The sequence below is a fragment of the Camelus bactrianus genome, chromosome 17, assembly GCF_048773025.1.
Source record: "Camelus bactrianus isolate YW-2024 breed Bactrian camel chromosome 17, ASM4877302v1, whole genome shotgun sequence".
Taxonomy (NCBI): Eukaryota; Metazoa; Chordata; class Mammalia; order Artiodactyla; family Camelidae; genus Camelus; species Camelus bactrianus.
The window spans coordinates 30,789,223-30,813,243 of NC_133555.1; the positions used below are offsets into that span (position 1 = coordinate 30,789,223).

Genomic DNA, 24,021 nt, shown 5'->3' on the forward strand with positions numbered 1-24,021 from the left:
TCCTTCCCGGAATCCTCTGGGCCGACTTCTGGCGGCCATCTTGTTTGTGGGCAGCCGGCCGAGCGTCTTTCCCTGCAGGAGGCTCTTCTCTGGTGGTCGCGGCGCGCCCCTGAGGTTAGAGGCTGGTGGGCGTCGGCGGCCGAGATGACCCAGGCTGAGAAAGGGGACGCCGAGAACGGGAAGGAGAAGGGCGGGGAGAAGGAGAAGGAGCAGCGCGGCGTGAAACGACCCATTGTGCCCGCGTTGGTGCCGGAGTCGTTGCAGGAGGTGCGCCCGGGGCGGGCCTCGGACTCGGCTTCCGGGCCGGGGTGGAGGCCGCGGTGCTGGGCGCAGGGGACAGAGTGGGGAGGTTGAGGTTTGCAGGGTATCAGGCCCCAACTCTCGTGGGTGGTGCTGTGGGGGGAGGTCGTCCCACGGTCGCTCCGCGGGCACAGGGTCAACGACCCGGTCGCTGACTGCGTCTCTAACGCCCGCCCCCACCAACCGCTGTGCGAGCCCCAGCCTTCCTGGTCTTGAGACCAGGACAGGGCTGTCACTTTCCTAGCAACTGAAGTTTAAGTGATTTCAGGTAGTTTAGCACCGCGCCTTGGTAAGGGATACTCAGGAGTTCAGGCTTTTTTCTCTGTTAAGGAAATCTCACGTAGTGGAGGTCATTTCAAGCACAAACAAGGAGAAGGTATACAGTTTTCTAAATAGACATTAAGAATTGTGTGTTAAACCAGAAAAAGATAAACGCATACTAACCAGAAAAAAATTACTTGTAGGAGCATGGCAGGCAGAAGACCGTGTGTGTGTGTGTGTGTGTGTGTGTGTGTGTGTGTGTGTATTCTTACTAATTAGTGAAGAAAACATTCCCACAGGAAAATGGGCAAATTCATAGCAAAAACTAAGGAGGTATTTAAAAGCTCAGAATTTTAAGTTAGACATCTTTGAAGCAGCTTCCTTACTGGTAGATGGGTTAAGGATAATTCTCAGCCGGCCCAGCAGTTTAAAATAAATAGCACGGTGTCTGGTACATGGTAAACCCTCAGGGAGGTTATTACTGTTGCACAGGCCTCAGTTTCTCCAGACTTCTAGTTGAGGGGGCAGACTGGATGGTGTGTAAGGGCCTTGCCAATTCCCACCCTCTGGGATGCTCCCACATTGTGAGGGGGAGGCAGGGGAGAGCTCACAGTGGGGGTTAGGCGTTAGGTATCAGGGTGTGGTGTGGGATGGGCTAGTGCGGAGGACCATGGAAGACTGAAGATCTTAACAGAGTTATTATTATGAGGGTCATGTAAGCCAAAAAATCTGACTTCTTTTGAAGGCAATGTAGAACAGAGCTAGCCAGGTTCGTTTAATCCTCACAGTAGCTCTCTGAGGTAGGAACTTCATCCAGAGCAAGGAAGTGGCACAGTCTGAATTCAAAGCCAGTTCTGTGTATCCAGAGCCTGGGCTCTTAACCACCATAGCAACATTTGCTTAACTTCTGTCAGTTATATAACGCCCTTTGGTTTTTCCATATCCTCTTTGGCTCTCATACCATTATTTGCTGAATAACTTTTTTACTCAATCTTATACAATAATATCCAGGAAGTGAAGTATGGGATTTTCTGGCTAGTTTTTTTCCAATATGTTAAAATATGTAATTATTAAAAAATATTTGTCCACACTTTGAAAAATTGCATTTACTTCCCCAGAGCTTCCCAGTCAGTGTGTTACTGCCTGTGTACCCATTAATAAGGTACAAGTATCCATGATGGCAAGTAGCGTCATCTGTTTAACTCAGTCTGCTAGACAAATGTTTTCTGCCGTAGCACACAAAAGGTTGGGAAATGTACCACATAGCGCCATGTCATGTGAAAGTGGTGCCGTGATCATTCACACATACCTTCTAGGTTTCTGTGTTCCATGTGCTGGGCGTAGACTAGTGAACAAGACAGTAACCCCTTATGTGAAGGGTTTTGTCTGCTGTGAGAGCAGACAGTAAATCACTACAAGAATGACAAAGTGTCATGAAAAGGGGTGACGTAAGATTAGATTGCAGGGGGACAAACAAACCTGGTCTGATGACATTTAACTGCAGACCTGAAGGGAGGAGTAATATTTAACACGGAGAAAGAACATTGCAGGCAAAGGAAATTGCCTTTGTGAAGGCCTGGAAGTCAGCATGGTGAGCTAAGACATCAGGAGACATCTGAATTGGGAAGATGAAGAAGACTGAAAAGGAAGTGGTTCTAGAGGAAGCCCAGAGAAGTAGGCAGGTTCTTCATCTTGCAGGTTCTGGACTTTATCTTATTGGCAAGTTACAGAGATGTTTGAATAGAGACCTGCCAAGAAGACACAACTATAGCTTAAATGCAGGGCCGAGGAGCTGCTGACTGAGGAGTCACACTGGAATGGTAATCCAACAGAGGCATCCTGTTGTCAAAGGGATTGTCAGAGTCCCTCCCTCTCTCACTCCCTACTGAGACTGGGTCCCTCAACAAGTTTACGTGGTAAAGATTCCCCCAGGCAATTCAGATTATATCATGCCCCCTTGAGAATTACAGATCTAAAATAATTATCCTCCAAAAGTCCACAGTCGCCACTCCACTGTGCTGATTGATGCTGTTTGTCAGTCCTTGTTCACTGTCTCCAAAGAATGGAAAGTGAAGTGCATACAGCAGAGTCTTCTGACCTTTGAGGATAGAATTGTGAACTCTGGCTTTTTAACCCTAAACTCTTGCCTGATTAGGTAGGTAGCACAGAACCAACAAGGATAAAGTGCTTTAAGAACAGTGACTGAAATACGGTTTCTGTATATCCTTGGAAGTGGTTAATGTATAAAGCCATACTTCCCTGCATTATAAAGTAGTGATTCTGTTCTTACATTAATTTCTTCCCTCACCTGCTCAATCTGTGTTGCCAAATCTGAGTGATCATACCAATCACCTTAGGAGCTTTTAAAAGTTGCAGATGTTTAGTTTTTCTCTCCCTGGAGATTCTGAATCAGAAAATTCATAGTGAAGTCTTAGGGTCTTTAGGAATTTTTTTAAAACAAGCATCTTAAGTGATGCATATTTAGGCAGCTCAGCACTTCACAAGTCATAGTATTCCCCACACTCTTCTTATTCTTTGTTTAACTATCTTCCCTACTAAAGGAAAGTTCTGTCCTGGTCACCATGGTACCCACAGTGCTTGGCACAGAAATGTACAAAAATTGTAGGTTGATTTGCATTGGATAAATAAGATTTTATTCGTTTAAACAGATATTTGTTGATCTGTGTACTCTGAGTCAGATCCTGGGAACATAGAGATACAAAATGAGTTTGTATTTGGGCAGAGAGCAGTAATTGGATGCCTCTCAAAGAACTCCCTTTAGTGAACTATTTTGGTACCTTTGAGTCTGATAGTCATTACAGGAAACTGACTTCTTAGTCTAGCCTGTTACCTCTATGTTACTTAACTTTTTAACTGCGTGTAAAACACTCCTATGTTTTATATTTGCAGCAAATCCAGAGCAACTTCATTGTTGTCATACATCCAGGTTCAACAACTCTAAGGATCGGTCGAGCCACAGACACACTTCCTGCCAGCATTCCTCATGTCATTGCACGAAGACACAAACAACAAGGGCAGCCCCTATACAAGGACAACTGGCTTCTGAGGGAGGGACTAAATGTAAGTCAGAAATGGAGGACCTGGAGAGAAAGCCCAGGATTGTCCCCTTGGGAGGACTTAGACTTTCTAGTATATGCGGTAATCTTGAACATCTTCATAGCCTTAATGTGTTTTAAAGTAATTACATCATTTGGGGTTACAAATATCATTCTTTTAACTAAGCTAGCAATTTTAGATTGTACAGAAATAATTATAATAAAAGTAAATCCAGTTGTTGTTTTTTTTTTAACCCATCAGGATAACTTGGGTATTGTTGATATAACTTGGGTATCACTAAAGGTGAACTTTAGTGGAAGATGCAGAATTGTCATTCACTTAAAGTGATGCATTAACTGACCGCCATATTTTTTTTCCCAGATACTTAGAGTTTAAACTGAGCTCATATTTCCAATCTGTAAGCAAACTGAATTGCTATAATATGCACTTGTTATGATCTCAGATCAAAACATAATTTTAATGCAAAAAAAAAGTATTTCCTTACAAGGATAAAGTAAGCATTTACTTGTGATATAGTAAGCATCCAGTTTTGCAGAGGTAATTATCAGGAAGCATTTTCATGATAGATGGTAAATATGTATATTGCATTGTAATCTACTTTTAAATTTTAAATCAGGGGAAGTTTTAGGAACTTGCAGCTTCTATAATTCTGATAGTAAGCCTTAGGGGTTCACTTTTAGGCATAACTAGCAGGCTGTCCTTAAGTCCATTTCTAAGCTTAAATATAATGACAATGTAAGAGTCTAAAATTCATTTACATCTTTGGATGTTATAATTCTACTTTAGGGAATAAACCTCAGGAATGAAAATTGAAAGAAAACAAAATAACATCTCCACAAAAATATTCATGGCTATGTGTTGTACAGTATTAAAATAACTTGAAGATTTGTTACTTAAGCAAAATAACAGGTGAAGGAATAAAATGTTAAAAAATTGTAAACATCAGAATTATATAGATACATGGAAAAGTCTCTGAAATACTTTGTAAACATAAAGTAGATGTGCTCTGTCAAGTCAGAAGTCACTTGAGGTTATATAGGTTTTTGCAAATAATTAGTTTATGGTGATGGTTCCTTTCTGAGTTTTATATTAATAAACAATAAAAAGATTACTTTGAATTCTTAAGATCAATACACAAGACAGAAATTAAGGCTGTGCTTATTTGTTGATGAGGGAGCATTTGCTATTGCTGGATTTTTTAAATTAGTTATTTACCATATTTCTTTCCCTTTTCACTAAATCCTTTATACTGTTCATCTCTCCTCCTTTTTCCCCAGAAACCTGAAAGTAACGAACAAAGACAAAATGGCCTTAAAATGGTGGATCAAGCAATATGGTCTAAAAAGATGTCAAATGGTACACGAAGGATCCCTGTGTCCCCTGAGCAGGTTCAGCCTCAGTGCTTTCTTCTGATTCATTCTTTTACCAGTGCTATTGTATCACAATGCATTCATGTGCTTTCCCTGTTTCATTATGCAAGTTAAAGATGAGATTTCCTTTAAAAAGGAGGAAAAACCATTCTTAACCACCTATAGAATACCTGAATCAGTGTTACAGATGTGTAGGCAAGCCAAGTAATTTGTAAGGTGGTCTTTCTTACTGCAAATTGTTGAAGATTTACACTTTACCTATACAGTCTTAAGTGTATCTTAATGGGAAGGTGTATTCTTGGGACATTTGTCACTTTACTGTGATAAACCAGTACTGCTAGGAGTGGGCATGAGTGTATGATATACAAATCTGTATTCAATTTTAAGCAGAGTGCAGTATTAATTTTGGACTGGCTGTGAATCACAGCCTGAGTGTTCACATCATGGGAAAAATCAAGATTGTGAAAAAGGGCAGGAGAATCCACTTGTGACTAATCAATATTTTGCCAGATATCTTGGATTAACGATTAGAATTTGTCACTCTATCTGGTCTGTGAGAGTGAAGAAAAGAGGACAGCCCATTTTTTTCTTGCATAAATTCAGAGAATTTTCTGGTCCTTGTTTATTTCAGGCACGCTCCTACAACAAGCAGATGCGACCTGCGATTTTAGATCACTGTTCTGGAAATAAGTGGACGAACACATCTCATCATCCTGAGTTTCTGGTAGGAGAAGAGGTAGGATACTTCTTTACAATGAAATGGAAGAAGTAAACCTGGATCCTACTACTAAAACTTACTTGCTTTGCCAGGCAGTTCTAGTTGTTTCCTACCATTCTGTAATCCTGCTCTGAGGACCAGATACTGACAGTGGCTCCTGAGATTTTATATACTCTACTCTCAAATTAGAACAGTCAGCATTGTTAATGATAACTTCTGGCCTTAGGATTTTTTAATGTGAAACCAGAAAACCTAGAGAGAAGAATTTTAACAATGTATTCATCTTCCCCTCTTTTCCAGGCCTTGTATGTCAATCCATTGGACTGTTACAATATTCACTGGCCTATCAGAAGAGGTCAGTTAAATATTCACCCAGGACCTGGGGGCTCCCTTACAGCTGTTCTGGCAGATATTGAAGTAATATGGTCTCATGCAATACAAAAATACTTGGAAATCCCCCTGAAAGATTTAAAGGTAAACAAATTCCCAGTTATTGGATTGTCTCTCAGATTCTTGGTTGATAGAAGTACACTGTGTTCAGTTGTCTATAATGCAGTATCCTTGAAGCCTTCTTGACCTTGAAGTATTGAGGATATCTTTTCTTCTTCACTGAACTCCCCCCATTCTGTTTGTCTCTTAGTGTTTCTTTCTACTGCTCTGCACAGTCAGCAAGCTTGCTCACGTTGATGCCTTCACTCTGGACCTTTTTTGGACACATCAGTTGTCTTATTTTTCATTTTACAAGTTTTACAACTTGAGTGTTAACCATTTTATCTTTTTTCCCTTTGTTCTTTTTAGTATTATAGATGTATCTTGTTAATTCCTGATATCTATAATAAACAGCATGTGAAAGAATTAGTGAATATGATCCTAATGAAGATGGGTTTTTCAGGTATGTCTGATATTCCAGTGAAATCTGCTTGAAATGAGATTGTTTGTCTTTTTTCCTGACAAAGTTAATCTGTTTCACTGCTTTATTGAAATACTTACTCTGGGAGGGTTGGTTATGCTTGGATGCTTGCCCAGAGATTCCCAGGCTTTAATTGGCTATTTGTCTTGGGATTTTTACTGCTCCCTAGCTGATTGCTCTCCTACCTTTTGTTTTTTAGGGATTGTGGTCCATCAGGAGTCTGTGTGCGCCACCTTTGGAAGTGGTTTAAGCAGCACGTGTATCGTAGATGTTGGAGACCAGAAGACAAGCGTGTGCTGTGTGGAGGATGGGGTCTCCCATCGGAACACTCGGTAAGGAACTTGGGAGGTGGTATTCCCTGCTCCTCTCCACACAGCCTGTTCAGTAGAAAGCATCACGAGTTAGAAAGAAGTTTTTTTTAAGGAATTACATACTTAAATTTTTCATAGGAAACCAGCAAGACTGTCAAATTCTAACAAGGCTGTAAACAACTGATTTTACCCTTCCCATTGGGAGTCTCTAATCTGAGTTCAAATCAGCAGGTCCTGAAAGTCCTAGTGTGTGTTGTGTGCTTTTCCACAGACGAGCTGTGTATATTAGCTTTGTGTCTTTTGCTGTAGTCTAGCAGAAAAATACCAACCACATTCAAAGCAAAGCTTTATTTAGGCAAGTAATGTAGGGGAAAATAAGTTTTCTGGTCTGACTTCTCTAGCTAGCTAGCATTTTGAGTATTTGCTTTTCTTGTCATAATTATGTTTGGTGATTGATAAGTAATTTTATACTTGTCAAGTCCTTTTATTATGTCATCACTGATGGAGGAGTTAATAAGATATCTGTCAGAAGCAGGTTTGTTGCTTGTCTTTTCTGAGACAAGCCCAGCACAGGTGAGGTGAGCACATTGAGGTAGTGCACATATGGATTCCCTGCAGCGTTTTGTGCTCCTAGGATGGCTTCTTCAGGAAGCTTTTATTCTTCCTGTCCCTCACATAGGTAGTTTGAATCCTACGGCATAGAAACAAATTTAAATGAGGGCCCAAGCAGTCCGTGAGAATGATTTCCTGCCATGCCAAGTTACAGTGCATTCTAAAACCCAGTATGACTTGTTTTGGCTCATCTGTGTATGTTATTTAATGACATTAGTTCCCAAAGTATAGAGAAAACACAGGACCCAGATCTTCTACCAGCAAAACAAACAGCAGTGATCTTTCCAAATTGTAGAAACATTCAGTTAGTGGATAGTATTCTCTAAGATTTTCTCCCGTAAGTTTGTCTTCTGGTGTCCCTGCCATCTCTATGTGCTGGTGAGCATAAACAGGCAAATGACTATCATGTAATGTGCTAAGCATACTGATTTGGAAATGAGCTAGATTTAATACGTATTCTGTTTCTTGGAGATTTTTTGCAAATAGCATGATTGCTTCTAGGTGCTCACCACTGGTCTTTGCTGGTTTGCTTTCTTCCTCTGATCCATTCATTCTGTCCTTTCATTCTTTAGTTTATTCCTACAACATTTCTGGAAACTTGCTATGTTTCACTGGGCCTGAGTTTTCAAAACACCCTTTGCACCTTCTTAAGCAGCAGAATTTCCATGTGCCCTTTTCTCTTTACTCTAGGCTCTGTCTGGCATATGGTGGATCTGACGTGTCAAGATGTTTTTACTGGCTGATGCAGCGAGCTGGGTTTCCTTACAGAGAATGCCAGTTAACAAATAAAATGGATTGCCTTCTTCTGCAGCACCTTAAAGAAACTTTTTGTCATTTAGATCAGGTGGGAGCAGAATCAAAATTGCTGATTATTTTTGTTTTCAGGAAAAATTTGAGATATTTAAAGATAATTAAAAATTTAACAATATTACGCTACCCATTCGATCTAAGTTGATAAAGCCTTGAGGCTGAAGCTCTTGAGTGAGTTTTTGGTAAGATCAGAGCTGTAATAATATGTCTCAGGCTCTGGAACACAGCTATTTTTTTTTAAGAGAGTTTAGCTAATTTATCTCACTTTAGGATCTCTAGTCATTTTAATAAAGGATGAAGGTAAACTTTTAGGTGGAAAGAATAGTAGCAGGTAAATATGTAGATACATACATTTAATGAAATGGCCTCATCTGAAGCACTTTCTTAGTATTATAAACAGTCAGCATTTAATCATTGCATGTGAATTGGTACCTTTTTATGCTATTTGTTTTAGACTTTTTTTTAACTTTTTCAAATATAATTCTGAATTTAAAAAGAAATTTGAGAAACATAAGACAGAGTAACATTTCCCAGTTATTAAGGGAATTTGCTTATTGGTTTGGGCCATTATTTGTATTAGTGTGTATTGATAATGGGGAAAACATGAACACAGATGGTGGGAATTTCAGAAATGTTAAAAAAGAAGCAAAGTACGGTTGAACTCTCGTTAAGTTCCAATGGGAGTGATAGAAAGTTGTAGGGCACCCCTTTTATAGGTGAGATTTAGATGGCAGAGAGGCTTGTCATTTGAGGAGTTTACATGCACTTTTACTGATTGACTGACATCATCTTTTCCTGAAATCAGGACATCTCTGGCCTTCAGGACCATGAGTTTCAGATTCGACATCCAGATTCCCCTGCCCTTCTTTACCAGTTTCGATTAGGAGATGAAAAACTCCAGGTAACATATGAGTGTATATTTCTATGGATAGAAAGCCAGCCAGGTTCAGTCAGACTGAGAGGATATGTACTTGCTGGAAACCTTATGAGGTCAGAATGTCAGCTGGTTGTAGATTTTTTAGCTGCTAACCCAACATTTAAGCCACTGATAAAATACAGATTAGAACAGATCTGAGGACCATCTTTTTAGTTGGCCACTATGTGATGAATTGTTATTTAGAGAGAGGCACCATTCTTATTAGGAAATTGTAAAGTAGATTACTAGGCAATTATTTTACATTTACTGTGAGATCTCTCTCTCTCTGGTGTCATATCACCCATTCAGTTTGATGAGAAGTGAGTTTTCTGGCCTGTCATGCACTGAAGAAGTTATGCTACTCCCAAAAGAGAGCACTCACTTGGTCTAACTTATAGGACCTGATTTGCCAACTTAGTTTGTGGAAGAACAAAATTTGATGGACCAGTTTTTTCAGGAGGCAGTATTCTTGGTTGGTCATTCTTTCCTTCTATGCACAGGCTCCGATGGCTTTATTTTATCCAGCAACTTTTGGAATTGTTGGACAGAAAATGACAACTTTGCAGCACAGATCCCAGGGTGACCCTGAGGATCCTCATGATGAACATTACCTGCTGGCCACTCAGAGCAAGCAAGAACAGGTCTGTGTTAATTCTGGTATGAGAGGAGGCAGTTTGGATGTGCAGAAGTTTGCCCGAATTAATGGATCATTGCAGTCACTCTCGTCTGACAGCATACTAAAGCTGATAACTGTTTTTAGGGCTGTAGATGAAATGAAGTCTATGTTTAAAATCCAGATGACAGATGTCTTTATTCAGCAGACATCAAACCAGTTTTCAGAATACCAGTCACACATTTTAAAGTTAATTTAATGAGGATACTTCCCTGTTGGCGTGCATTATTTCTTTTGAATATTTATCCAGTGGTATTTTCAATAAAATCCCATCTATTTTTTAATTATCACTTAGAAGTTGGGTAGCATAGACAAAGAGCTGAATTCCTTTGTCCAAAACTGATTCTAAGAATAGGATGTCTGATGCAACGGTACAAATTAAAGCTCTTGTCTGCTGATGAAACAGCAGTTCATGATGGGGAGAAGTAGAGGGCAGTAAACCTTTTCTAGTCTTGGTTCCTATCCCAAAGCTGAACATGAAGTTATTAGATAAGATCTGGAAATGAGGATCTGTAACAGCCACCAGTCCACATAAAAACTCAGTTCAAAGGTGAAAAAGTTGATCTACGCTGACTTTTCAGTTTCAAAACCCAATCAATAAGAGTAAAGTTCTGTGATCTGCCTGCCTGCCAGTGATTGCTTTGGAATTGTCAGCATGTCCTCATCTTCTGCACACCGCGTGTCACTCCCAGATTATCCAGGGGTGGGAACTGGGTGCTTGGTCATATACTGTGGTGTGTTTCCTCTCTGCAGGCACAGCTTTTGTTTTATGTGGTGTAGATTAGTGAGGTAGGGAGGGGTGGATCTAGCTGGAAACATCAACAGTGTTCTATTATAGTCTTATCATCTCTCTGATTGTCCTTTTGATTGCTTTAAAGTCTGCAAAAGCTACTGCTGATCGAAAGTCTGCATCTAAACCCATTGGATTTGAAGGGGATCTTCGTGGCCAGTCCTCTGATCTTCCAGAAAGACTGCATTCCCAGGAGGTGGATTTGGGGTCCTCGCAGGGAGACTGCTTGATGCCTGGCAATGATTCTGAGGAGGCTCTCACTGCACTGATGTCCAGGAAGACAGCCATTTCACTGTTTGAAGGGAAAGCTCTGGGCCTGGATAAAGCCATCCTTCATAGCATAGACTGTTGTTGTAAGCACATCTGGGGAGCCGGGAGAGAGCAGGGTTCAGGCTGGGGTGTAGTTTTGCACTGCAGCATATTAATTCAAAAACTGTTGAGCACCAACTTTATGCCTGCATTGTCAGATGTTAGCAATTGGTTTCTGGCCTCATAGAGGCCTAGTGCAGGAGACCAAAAGAAGTCAAATAATCACACGGTGTGAAATTATAACTAGCAGGTGCTACAAAATTGAACTAAAGGGTACTGATTTTGAGAGCTTCTGATTGAGGGATTTAATAGGGAATTTTTACTCAGGAGGAGGTGTGGAGAATGCGAGGCATGGAAGGCTTTCTTGAAGAAGAGCCACTTGAGAAAGATCTAGCGGGGAGTGGGGTGTTCTCTTGTCACAGGTTGGGTGGCATCCCAGGCAGAAGAAGAAGCCGCCTATGTGAAGGCCAGTGTGGCTGGGAAGCAGGGTGCAAAGAGGAGGCCATAAAAGTGTTGGGTAGACACCTTGCTGGACTTTGTAGGCCCCCTTAGAGATTTTGGTCCTAATGCTGCTATTAGCAGGGTGAGGGGTGGGGACAGCAACATGCCCACATTTGTGTTTTGCAAGGTTCTTCTGGCTGCACTGTAGCATTGTTGAGGGATGGGTTGTAGAGGGCCAAGAAGGCTCCTGCAGTTATCCAAGCAAGAGATGATGGTGGCTTGGTCTAGGGCGGTGATGGACAGAGAAAAAGTGTGGAAGGGATTTCACTGTCTTTTCAGCATCTGATGATACCAAAAAGAAGATGTACAGCTCCATCCTGGTGGTGGGAGGTGGTTTGATGTTTCATAAAGCTCAAGAATTTCTGCAGCACAGAATTCTCAATAAAATGCCACCTTCATTCAGGCGAATTATTGAAAATGTGGATGTGATCACGAGACCGAAGGTATGTTGTTTTTAGTGCAAGTTGGACTCTATGCAGATGAAACAGCATTGATTAATTGTTATGTCATATGTGGACAGAAAATCCTGGGACGCATGAGTTTGTGTCTGGGGAGTTCTTGAGGGCTTGGAGCGGGTGGAAGAATTACTTTCAGCAGGTCACAGAGGTGGTAAAAGGAGCTGTGGACTAGGGATCCTGATTACTGGGTTTTAGTCCCTGCTGTGTCCTCCAGACTACCATGACTGACTTCCACCTTTGTAAAAGCACTGGGTGGAGCAGGGAAAAGTCTGACCCTTCTCAGCTGTCAGTCAGAACAATTCCATCTTTATCTCTTTCATATTGAGGCTTTCCTGCTGCTCCATGGGCCAGGTGGTTGTCAGAGATCTTTTGCTGTTGAACTGTCTTGAAAAGAAACACATTCAGGAATTTAGAAACAGATTGTTCCTGTATTTTATTGTATCTCACTGACAATTCCTGGGAATATGTTTATTTTAATCTTCAGGGAGGGATTGTGGGATATATTTATTACACTGAAACTTTAAAATATTTCCTTACATATGTTCCTGACTATAGGAACCATTGTGGAATGATGGTGAGTAGTGAATAGTAGCATCTTCAGTAATAAAAACTAAAAAGTTTTCTTGTCAGTTGAAATAGAAAGATGTCTGTACTTCATGGGTCCTTCATGGGTCTTTAATGCAAGTTGAAAATCTGGCTTTTTAGGTATTGACTCAGCGGGGCTCTTTTTACCCCCAAATTCAAATAAATGATTAAGTGTATGTGTCACCTGCTTACATCGAAATATCCTTGTGTATCACTTCCCTAGGACATGGATCCCCGGCTGATTGCATGGAAAGGAGGGGCAGTGTTGGCTTGTTTGGATACGACACAGGAACTGTGGATTTATCAGAGAGAATGGCAGCGTTTTGGTGTTCGCATGCTACGAGAACGAGCTGCTTTTGTGTGGTGAAATGGACAGAACAGTCGCTGTTGAAGACCAAAAACATGCCTCGTGGTATAAAAGACTCTTATAGAATATTTGTATTCTAATTTATTGACCTAGTGCATAAGGTTCATGAAAATTTTAACTTTATTTTAATGAATTTTAACTTTTATGTGAGGACATGACATTGGTGTAAAAACTGAGCTGCTTTTGTAGTCAGGACATTTGAGAATAAATATTAACTCCGGTGGTAAACTCTGCGCCTTTCTCAGGGTCTCAAACTTCAGATGATGTAAAATGCTGCAGTAGAGCAGTTCTCAGTGGTGAAGTCTTTCATATAGGTTGCCTTCAGAGTGTCATCAGGCAGTCTCATGTGACGGTGAGGGTTGGGTGTGTGATTGTGTACCCAAATTGTGAGCAATGTCTGGTTACGCATTTTCTCTCTTGTCTAGTACAACAAGCACTTATGTCATGACTCTTGTGTGCTGCTGGAATTCCAGATAGGAAGAGAAGCTTCTTTTTAAAAAAATTTTCATTTTCTCTTGGATTACAAAAAAGTTTGGGGCCCATTCAGGTCTAGATTTTCAGAGGCAAAGATTTAAGTCTGGGCTGGCTGGTTTTTGTTACCAGCATGATCTGGGGTGGGCTTGGGAAGGAGAACAATCATTATTTGACCCAAATGGAACAAAAACTATAAAAGGAAACTCATTTTCTTCCTAAAGCCAAGTAGAAATGATTTTTGTATAATTTAGACTTGTTAATATGTCATACAGAAAAGCAAGGTGACTGTTGGAATTACTAACTGAATCATCAGGTCCCTAATTTTCCTTTATCTGAAAATGAAGTGAAAGTTTTTGGAGCTCTTTTTGTTCAGTATGATCAGTTGACCTTAATCTGTGAGCAGTCTGAACTAAAGTTTAAATACAGACAGCTGTTACCACCAGTGGTCCAGGCCTTGGTCCAGCCTTTTGAGCCCCTGGCCAGAGAAAAGGAAGGAGGTTTGGAGACAGGAGCCAGTGAGCACAGCCTGGGGGCTCAGACACCTGGGAGGATGCAGAGGATACGTGATTCCTGCCACTCTCTGCTAGGCACCTTCTCGCTCCCAAGAATGGGGGTGGGGTAAGATGAATGTAGGTACAAATAAGAGATGCAGGTGAAGGGGAATATAGAAAGAGTAAGGATGGTGAGAGGTTTAAGGTTTAGGACGTGGAAAAATGCTGGCACTGGAGCATTTTACATAAATCATCCTAAGGATCTGCTCAGTAGGTCGGAAACGAAGAGTCTGCCAGTGTAACAGAATTTTTACGTGCTAGTACTACTTGGGATGTTTGCCTTCAATCTAAAAATTGTTTTGCTGTTTTTTGCTTTTTGTTTTTAGGTTTTTAACAAAATAATTAAATTTATACAATACTGATTTTATTTATGTTTCTTCTTATTTATGTTTCTAGGCTGCTTCAATACAATTTAGTATTGGCTACTTAGTTCTAAAAGCATATTAAGTATTTCTGTTTATGATAGTTTTTCACCTTATAGCATATTGCTCTTATAACTGGTAGGTGTTGATTCAAGTTGGTTTCTGGTCCAAGTTTTGACATAAGCCATGTCTGCTTCCTTTTACAGGCACAGAAAACTGATTATGACAAATAAGTGAACGTTCACATTAAATGTATTGTCTCAGGCAGTACGAGGTAGTTGCTTATGAATCTGGACACTATGCTTCTTCATTGTGGTCTTTATCTGTAAGACGTGTATTGGAAGGAGTGGCATGGCCCTTTAAGGATAATTTACATTTTAAGAGTCATCCACCTGTAACTGATCCACATTCTAGAGCAGACACAGTCTTGGACTATGTGAAAAAAATAAGCATTCCTAGGAAAATACAAATACTAATACAAACAGCCTTTTGGTGATCTCTGCATTAAGAAAAAGATGCTTTCAGAGAAAAAGTTGTAAGAGTTAAAATGTCAGAACCCTTAATCCCTGGGTGGTTCAAGGTTTGACTGTAATTCTCCCTACAAGTAACCTGTACAGGAAACTTCAGAATCATCACAGATGCTTTTTTCCCTGTAATTGGAGGGGTAGTAAGGCTTTAAGGTCACCTGCTTCGTGGGTGGCTACAGAGAGGAGCAGCTGTTGTGGCAGGCTTGCAGCCTTCTCCCCACCGGCACATGCTGCTTGATATGGAAAAGCTCTTTGCGGAAAGCGGTAACGTCCTTCATGAGGTGGTACGTGGGGCAGATGCCAAGCGCACTGTAGTCGTCTCTGGTATCAGCTTCACTGAAATAGACCACCACATATTTGTGCAGATGAGTTTGGCTTCTCAGATCGCTGCAGAAGAGGGTAAAGGCGAGGGGGAACAGGTCTTGGAAGTTCTCACGGGCACTGCCCTCACTCTTGCCGCAGGTACCATCACACATGGTGTTGACATCATTGGAAAGAAGGAAAATGACCCTATCCGCTGCTTTTTTCTGAGTGGTAAGCCACTGCACGGGACCCATCTCAGCTATTTTCTTTTTCTGCCACTTTTCAAGGATAACCTCACTTCTGCAGTGGTTTTGAAGAAATTCAGTGAAGTAACAAACCGTGTGATGGAAACATATTTCCGATGGGTAAACCACAAGAACCTTAGTGGGGGGCAGTAGAGTGGAAGTAGGGGAAGAAGTCTTCTTGATCCTTTCTGTGGGGGGAGAAACACATTTGTTATCTGTGAATAACAAGTAGCAGGCTTTCTTTCACTCTAGTCTAAACCATCGCTGGTAAATGATCCCTTGCTGGAGCACCAGGGATGTTATTGCCAGAGAGGAAGAGATCCCTGATGCTCCTTTTGTACACATCAGCTGAAACACACCAGTGCTTAAACCTTAAAGATACTGTAAAAGATGTATTTTCTAAATCCCTGTCACTGAATAATTCTTAATCAAGCCGTATCTTTTCAAATAAATTCATAGAAACTGTTTAGGTTTAAGGTGGTCTGTGTCAGGTGGGTGATTGTAACTTTAGTATTTCTAGTGTCATATATGAACAGGAACAGTTGACCACTTGTCCTTCACATCTCATCTTGAGTTGGATCAAATCAGAAGTTGTTCCATCTTCTACCTACAGGTGGTGGAGTTTATTTACAGTTCTGTAAGGTTAAGTGGTAGCCCATTTCAGCTGGAATTCAACTGGGATTCTGTCCTGTGTGTGCTACAAAGCAGATACTAGGTATGAAACTACTGTTATGGATACAGGTCAAACATTGCCCCCTAAATACAAGTATTTCTATGGTCAGACTTCCATGTGGCTTACTTAGCTCAGAAACAACATTGGATTAATCTTGTCCTATCTGTGACAGCACAAAGTCTGCATTTATATTGTCTATGTGTGGAGGGGAGGAGAAGAAGAGGTTTTGAGTGGACCTCCCTCTAACTCTGATCTATATAAATACTCTGATTTCTTATTCAGGTCCTCAGTGTTTTAGAGTCGGCCATATCCTTAGAGTATATGAACCCAAGTGAGTGTTATTGGAAGAACTATTTTTAAAAAGGAGGAACTAACATAGAGTACCTATCACCGGTAAAGTGCAATTTGTTATTAGCTATCTTTGGCCCATTTCAGTCCTTGTAGATGCCTTGATGGTAAAAAAGGAAACAGGTGATGGTCTGCAGTTCTGGAGGTCCCGATCCCCGCTTTCCCTTAGCAGATGCAGTCCAGTCATTGTATCAGTCTTTAGGGGAGCTCTAAGGCATTAAATAAATGTTGTCTGACTCTTGTCTAATGCCAAAATGTGATTGCCTCTGGAGGAATCTCTTTTACAAAAAATTCATTGTTACTTCCTCATCTAGGTTTCTCTAAAGAACTGAACTGTAACCCTTACCATGCCTCCAGGTTAGGTAGATCCCAACTGCCAGCAGCCATGTGGCCACCAGCAGAGCCGAGAGGAGGAGAGGCAGCCAGCCACCCAAGACGCTTCTGCCTAGAGAAAACAGAACTCGCTCATCTTCAGCAAAACAATCCAAATTTTTCTCCTATTTGGAAACAAAATTTTGCTCAATGCTTTGTGTAAGTTTTGGTCCCTTTAAAACCAGGGGTTAGTAGATCTCTAGAGGGGGTCTGCAGATCGGTATGTTTTTCTGTAAAGTGTCCAGGTCTTTCATTAGATTCTCAATAGGGCTAGGGGACCCAGGAGATTAGGAACAGTCCTCTAAAATCACTTTGGCCTCTCACTCCATATTTACGCAGGCATTTTCACTCTGGTAACCAGAGTTTACATTCGTTTTTTTGTTCTTTGACAAATTAATGTAATTTGGGGTGCAATTACTTAATATATAGTATGCACAGACGGTGTTTTTAAAGGCTGTTTATTAGGCTGACAAACGTGGAGGGTAATGCCACCCCATCACAGGAATGTTGAGGATCGGGTAAGCTCCAGCGTGTCAAAGTGCTCAGGAATCCATAGGTACTAGGCCCACATAGCAGTCAGGACTGTTAGGAGGCTGGGTTTCTAAGAAAAACACTTTTCCACTTTTGACACCACCCCTGGGCTAGTTCTGGAAGCATTTTATTTGTTTACCTGCAGTGAAAACTAACATCTCTAAATTTAGAGAGACATTTTCCAGAATAAGCTGCTCCCAGACACCAGTGAGACACCAGTGTCTTTTGGTGCCACTATTCCTAATTTGTTAACCAAATGTTGACTGTGTAACCACATCAAGTTACATTAACAGCCAGGCCTGGGCCACTGAGACAGATAAGAAAGTCAGAACGCAGGAAACATGGGTTCCCTCATATAATCGGTCCTTTTACACTAGTGACTTTTCAGCAGATCCTTGTGGCACTTTGAACATCTGTTTTGCACTATTGATTTTTTTTTCCCCTTCTTGTTATTCCCTGCTAGGTAAAGGATCTCAGTCTTATAAACAAAGCCTTATTCTTACTCAGATTGCAGCTCTTGGGCACAGCACTGCTGTCTTTTCTGGCACCCTGTTCAGCCCACGGAGGCAGGGACTCTCCCTCATGTTCCCCCACACACAGCCGGTCACATGTTGAATGGGGGTGGGGACAGGCCTTCCTTTCCTGAGCCTCTTTGATGGGCTCGTGGAAATGGCTGGGCACTTACTGTGATCCCGAGGGTAGGGGACCCCTGCTTGTGGGCAAAGCATAACGACTGCTTTGCGTCGGATGCAGTCATTGCCACAGGTATGGAAATACGGAGTCAGCTGCGGAGAAATAAGGGGCTCAGAAAGCTCTCACCATGCTTCAGTCTCGCATGATTCCTACTTCCACCAGAATTTCTCGTCATTTTTTTCTCTGGCTTCAACCCCTCTCTAGCATTCTAATAGGACATTTTTCCCCCTTGGTCATACTTTCAAACAAAGCCCTAAAATCCAGACCAGTGGCCGAAGACCAAACACTTGCTAAGACTCCTGGGTTGTGACCCTAAACCTTGTACATGTTGCTAACATGTTTGTTTCCTTATCTAAAAGGGTTAGGTCACATCCTAATACATATGCAAATATGTCCTCTTAAAAAAACAGTGGTGGGACTCCTCTTGACCCAAGTCTGATTTATGACTGGTAAGTCCCCTGGGACAAGGAGAGTCGGGTTCCCTGGAAAAGGGGTGCGGTCAGAACGTGCTGACAGTTATCTGCTCCACCTGGTGTGTCTAAGCGCTGCCTGTAAGTCCCAGAGGATGAAGAACAAAAGCTCCTTTTATGTTGTGTGTAGCTGTGTCCCACCCAGGCCCTCCATGGCCCCATGGCATAAGCTTGGAGTTGAAAGAGCCCTGAGAGCATCGGCTACTCCAATTTCCTGTTCACCAGCAGAGTAAACTCAGGCCCTGAGAGAACAGAGTTGCCCTGCAAAGTTCATAAGTTGATCGGGAACCACAGCCTTCTGATTTCAAATCCTTTGTTACTTCAATTTGTGGTGAAAACAGAGGTTTGGGGAAATAAATTGGTACTCCTGTCTCAGAATTCCTCTGAGGAAAATGGGAATAAAAGCACTTTGGAAAGTCAACAGCCACTCAGAAGCAAAAAGGACTGTGACAGTAAGTCAGCTTCCCAACCTCACTGTGAAGACTGAGGCCAGGACTCCCTGTGAGCATCACTTAATGTAGACTGCTGGCAGAAGCGAGCTGGGGAGAGAACTCATCTGCTCCAACTAGAAAGGACTCCTCCAAGGTACCTCACAGCGGTGCCGTAGGTCTTCAGTCCCCTCTCGCCCCTTCCCAGGGCATCTCATTCAACTTTACCTGGACCACAGCACCTTCACTTTCCCTGGTCACTGGAACCACCACAGAAGTTCGAGTTTGTTCATTCTGGTGCTGGTGAGTGAGACAAAATCAAGAATTAGGAGCCATATGAGATGGCAGATCAAAGACTGCCAGTGAAAACACTGCTCTTCCCAAACTGGCGTTGAACTCATTAAACTGTGAATCAGGATTCATGCCATACTTCTGAGACCTCTAGTTTTGGTTGGGTTTAGATTCACAGGGCCGTTTCTGGGGATGACCCCCAGGGACTTGTTTTTCTTTGTTTAAATTAGTCAAAATAGCCCAGCACATCTGGATAACAGACAGTCCTGCCTGTGCTCTCTCAAAAGAATCTGTCCAGGGAATCTGCATTCTTCTTCAACAAGGTGGGGAGGGCTGGAGGTTGAGGATGGGGGTGTTGGTAGGGAAATGAAGCAGGGGAAATGTACCTTCAACACATAAGAAGTGCCGATTACAGTGGTATTTTGGATAAGAGCCATGTATCTGTTTCCAAGAGGACTGGTTGTAAAATTCACTTCTACCATTTTCTCACTCTTCCTACAAGCGGTGATGTTTGGATCCCACAAACTTCCTGTGAGTTGAGAGAGAATCACAAGGATGGAGGTGCATTTCAGTCCCCAAAAGGGCTTGACAGATACAGCTCTAAGTTCTCAGGCACACATCCAAGAGATCCAGATTCTTCTATACAAGGTACCTTTTATTTATCATCTTAATGTAATGTCTGCCCAGAAAAGTTTTAAGCAAAAGTTGGTGACCTATGTCACTACTTTTGCTGAAAGCAGCTTTCCTGGGCTGGGGGTGGTGGGAGGCATAGGCCGGGTTCTACAGCTCACTTCTCAACATCATTCTGAGTGAAAGGCTGGGGTCAGGATTTCCTCCTTTCCAGGATGGGTAGCAGGAGCCACAGGTTAGACATATCTCAGTTTATAGAGCAAGTGAATTCAGGATCAGGACCACAGCTACTAGAACATTCTGGGTTCCAGGAGCTCCCTCCTTCAGAGCATCCTGCCACAGCTTTACCCAATATCAGGAGACAAGGAAATGCCTCATAGCTTAAGACGATACCCTGACAGGCCTACTCTAAGAAAAAGTGGGCTGTTTCAACTCATGTGGCTTGCAAATTAGCACTCAGTAAATTTCCAGGAACAGGATCTAGAATAGTTTGCATTGTTTTCCCCACCCAGGAGACAATTTCAGGCCCTAGCTCAGAACTGTCTTTAGGATTTGGGAACTAGGACTGATTGGAGACCCCGAGACCCCCTCACATCCCCCAGTGTTCATACTCCACATCTCTCACAGCAGGAGGCAAGAGAGGAAGCACGGTGCTCGAAGTCTGCCTTCCAGCAAGCTCAGTCAGCCAGGGTTCGCAGCGGTGCCTTGTTGGGGGTGTGGGTGCCGCAAGACAGGGACCAATCCCCCCAAGTACCACTGATCTCATTAGCACCCTAAGACTGTGTTACCCAGAAATGCATAAATCCTGGTAAACTCCTTGGAAATTGGATACTTAGGACTGATTATTCTGAAGGGGATTATTTCAAAATTTAAAGAGTAGGGGCAGGTTCTAACAGTCTGGCCTAGGAGAGGTGAAGTCCTGTGAGGTCACAGGTTAAAAGCATGGTTCTAGGTCATTACTGTAGCTAACACTAGCACCTTGAATGTTTGCAAACCCAGGCTGAAGGTGCACAGGATCCCAATGGCCATAGCTCAGTGGTACTGAGTGGTGTCTGAGCTGGGGAAGGACTTACAGATTCCCGTCCAGGCAGGAAGGGCCTTTGACTGGCACCACCTTAATTTTGGTTTGGGCTAAAATGTTACTTTAACCAAGGGTGGGAGGTGTTGAGGGTGTTTTTTTGTGACTTGCTCCCCACATAAACCTACCAAGAGTCTGTCCATCCTTGGACAGGCTGCTGGATTCAGTGGGCGCAGGGCTGGCTGGGGATCAGCCTTCACTGTCTGAGCAACTTGGATTCATAACAGCCCCACTCTAGACCTCAGTTCCTTGATCCTAAAAAAAAAACTTGAGCTGTGCTGGCTCAAGTTATGAGTTTCTTCTAATAACAAAAGCAAATGCTGTATTTACTTACCTGCCTCGATGCACTTTTTTTTGTATTTCATTATGTGGTCTAGGCAGCCTGGAAATTTGAACATTTTTACATTTTAGAAAACAAAAACTGCTCCTCCCCCTTGCCAATAAGTGTGTACATATATATGCTCATCACACCTATAACAAATTGCCAGAACGTTCCAGGTGTGAGGTAAGAGAGCAGATTTAAATGAGATGCTAACATTATACTATTAAACAGAAGATTATCTACCCATGAGGTGATAACCAGAGTCTAATTTAAATACAGTCTCTATCAAAACAGTATCTGTGATCCCCTCAAGAGAAGACTTGGAAACCAACCATTCTTTAAAAATGAGATTTGGTAACATCCATAAAGAGGAGGTAGAGTTCAATCCCACCCCGAACACCCCCATCCCTGTGGAGGGGTAGACTTAATGATTTGTTTCCAAAAACTAGAGAAAGGGAAAAATAAGAGTAGACTGATACAGAAGCCTGGCAGACACCACTTAAGGAAATGATGGGGGTGAGCACCAGTGGTGACGTCCTGACCAGATGTGATGAGAAGGCTGCTTCACCTCTGCGGGATTCTCACCAAACACCCAGAGCCCCTGCCTAATCATGAGACAAGCGTCAGACAAACCCAGATCAGGGGACATCCTGTGGGGTGCATGGCCAGCACTTCTCAGGACTGTCATGGTCATGAAGGACAGGGAAAGACTAAGAAACTGTCACATACCAGACAGGACACAAGGAGGCACAGGGGACCAAAAGTAACTGGAACATGAATGAAAAAGAAGGTAAAACCCAACTAAAGTCTAGAGTCACAAAAATATACAAAAGTTTGGTTCCTAGTTTTGACAAATGAACCATGGAAATGTAGGATGTTAACGATAGGGGAAACTGTGAAAAGTATACAGGAATTTTTGGTACTGTCTTTGCAACTTTTCTGTAAATCTAAAATTACTCCAAAATATAAAAATTTTTAAATGAGATTTAGTCTCATCAAGAATGCTGGGAACGACTGTGTGGTAAATGATGTGATACCAAGAATATACTGGTTCACAGTCTCAAGGAACAATGACAGATTAGAAATTGCCCCCTTTGGCTTTGATGCTGTACATGAGACAGGGTCAGGCATGGGGTACTGAACAGGTACTGAACACCCCAACAGCCTGGGTGGAGGTGGCATGGGAATTGCTGCAGCCAAGGACCATGCTGGACCCTGCACACGCACGATCCTGTCTCAGCCTTGCCCCAGTCCCATACGTGACACTGCAGGTGTGACACCAGAGAGCTGATCGGGTGTCATAGAGCAGGGGTAAGAATCCAGCACGCTGTGCCACCCTGCCTCTTTACTGCAGCCTAAGAGCCTCCTGGAGTCCACACACCCTCAGAGACCAGCCACACGCTGTCAAACTACACAGCCTGCCAGGAAGCCGAGACCAGAACAAACGTTTTACATCAATGACAAAGAGTGGCTACAGTGCATCAATCAAGAAGGACCAAAGTTTGAAAGGTCAGCTTCACTTTTACTGTGTGTGTAACACTGGGCAAGTTACTGAGGCCCTCCCTTTCTTCATCTATAAAACGGGGCTATCCCCACCTCAGCGCTGTTGGAGGCTTACGTGAGATGATGCATGTCAAGTGCTCAGCACAGCGCCTGACACACGGGAGTGGGCTTTCCCCTCCATTTTCCCTGACTTAGTCCTCTCCTCTGTGAGTGAGGTGCAGTTACTATTGTGTCCATATTTCAGATGAGTAAGCAAAGCTCCGCAAGGCTGAACACCATGTCCAGGGTACCCTGGCCTCTCTACCAAACCACATGCCCCAAAGCAGGTGTCCCAGCCAGACAAGAATAAGAAAAGAGTGAGGAAGTTTACCTGGTGAGGTGAAGTTCACAGCCATGGAGGGACCATCTTCATTCATGTTTGCATTGGGGATATTATGGGCCCCAATGAAATAGAGCGTGTTCAGCTCTACAGGAAAGCCTATGTAGGAGAACGTCCACTGCAAGGCAAAGCAGGAACCCCTGAGTTTCCAAGTCCTTTTCATTTATGATTTCATTCCTTAACCTCCTGCTGAAATTCATGTCTCTAGCCAATGTCTGCTAAGGAAATAGACCCCACAAAATTTGCCAGTATAACTCATAAAATCAGAGAAGTGTGGAATTCTAGAGCCCGGATGTAAGTTAAGTTCAGTTCCCCTCACTTTGCTGTTAGGGAAACTGAGGCCCAGGGATGCTGTCTTGCCCAAGGCACAAAGCAGAGAAGTGGCCAGAAATGGGATATGAACCCAGGGGGCCTGCTCAAGTCTCCAGGCTATAGCTGTTCACCAGCCTGTGGGGGGTGTGTGTGTGTGTGTGTGTGTGTGTGTGTGTGTGTGTGTGTGTGTGTGTGTGTGTGTGTGTGTGTGTGTGTGTGTGTGTGTGTGTGTGTGTGTGTGGCACAGGATCCACACTCCCCAGCAAAGGACCTGGCTTTAGTGACAATTAGCCAAGTGTCTCCAAGTGCTTACTTTGCCGCCAGAGGGTCTGGTCTGAGTCTGGAAGGCCTCGGTATAATTACACCTCACGCAGCTGTAGGACTGGAAGTTGCTTTTGCCCGTCACACAGATCTTGGTGGCCTTCAGCAAGCGGATGCTGGCTGCCGAGGTAGCAAGGGGGCAGTTGTATATTTAGCACTTCCTATGTGGCCGACTTGATGCTAGACAGCTTACCCTGCCTCATCTTAGTTCACATTCACCGTAGCCCTCCAGGGTAGGC

The 24,021-nt window shown here is 42.7% G+C and overlaps 3 protein-coding genes across 8 annotated transcripts in view; 2 read left to right on the plus strand and 1 right to left on the minus strand.

Moving 5' to 3' along the window:
- On the plus strand, positions 1-14,361 carry ACTR8 (actin related protein 8). Of its 4 annotated transcripts, none has more exons than XM_010968354.3 (13): positions 1-114; positions 3,472-3,642; positions 4,917-5,027; positions 5,641-5,745; positions 6,028-6,201; positions 6,526-6,619; positions 6,837-6,969; positions 8,251-8,404; positions 9,176-9,271; positions 9,787-9,927; positions 10,838-11,102; positions 11,839-12,002; positions 12,826-14,361. In XM_010968354.3, the coding sequence occupies exons 3-13, from the start codon at positions 4,956-4,958 to the stop codon at positions 12,967-12,969; spliced, it is 1,542 nt and encodes a 513-aa protein (XP_010966656.1). In that variant the 5' UTR covers positions 1-114; positions 3,472-3,642; positions 4,917-4,955; the 3' UTR covers positions 12,970-14,361. The 4 variants fall into 4 exon arrangements, with proteins under 4 accessions (XP_010966656.1, XP_010966657.1, XP_010966655.1 ...); XM_010968355.3 differs by having other exon boundaries at positions 4,917-4,995; XM_010968353.3 differs by having other exon boundaries at positions 13-267.
- Positions 14,351-24,021, minus strand: part of IL17RB (interleukin 17 receptor B) — a 13,949-nt gene continuing 4,278 nt past the window's right edge. The window contains exons 4-11 of the mRNA XM_045505323.2: positions 23,775-23,902; positions 23,141-23,267; positions 21,280-21,327; positions 19,624-19,766; positions 19,175-19,246; positions 18,041-18,140; positions 16,799-16,897; positions 14,351-15,619 (exon numbers count right to left, since the gene is read on the minus strand). Of these exons, the coding sequence (XP_045361279.2) occupies positions 15,057-15,619; positions 16,799-16,897; positions 18,041-18,140; positions 19,175-19,246; positions 19,624-19,766; positions 21,280-21,327; positions 23,141-23,267; positions 23,775-23,902 (1,280 nt within the window). The 3' untranslated portion in view covers positions 14,351-15,056. The remainder of the gene's footprint in view (positions 15,620-16,798; positions 16,898-18,040; positions 18,141-19,174; positions 19,247-19,623; positions 19,767-21,279; positions 21,328-23,140; positions 23,268-23,774; positions 23,903-24,021) is intronic.
- Positions 16,045-24,021, plus strand: part of CHDH (choline dehydrogenase) — a 45,051-nt gene continuing 37,074 nt past the window's right edge. For all 3 annotated transcript variants that reach the window (XR_012499976.1, XR_012499977.1, XM_074344654.1), the window contains exons 1-4: positions 16,045-16,146; positions 16,810-16,983; positions 19,740-19,885; positions 22,622-22,776. Coding sequence is in view for 1 of the 3 variants with exons in the window: in XM_074344654.1 (XP_074200755.1) it covers positions 22,725-22,776 (52 nt within the window). In the remaining 2 variants the exon portion in view is untranslated. The remainder of the gene's footprint in view (positions 16,147-16,809; positions 16,984-19,739; positions 19,886-22,621; positions 22,777-24,021) is intronic.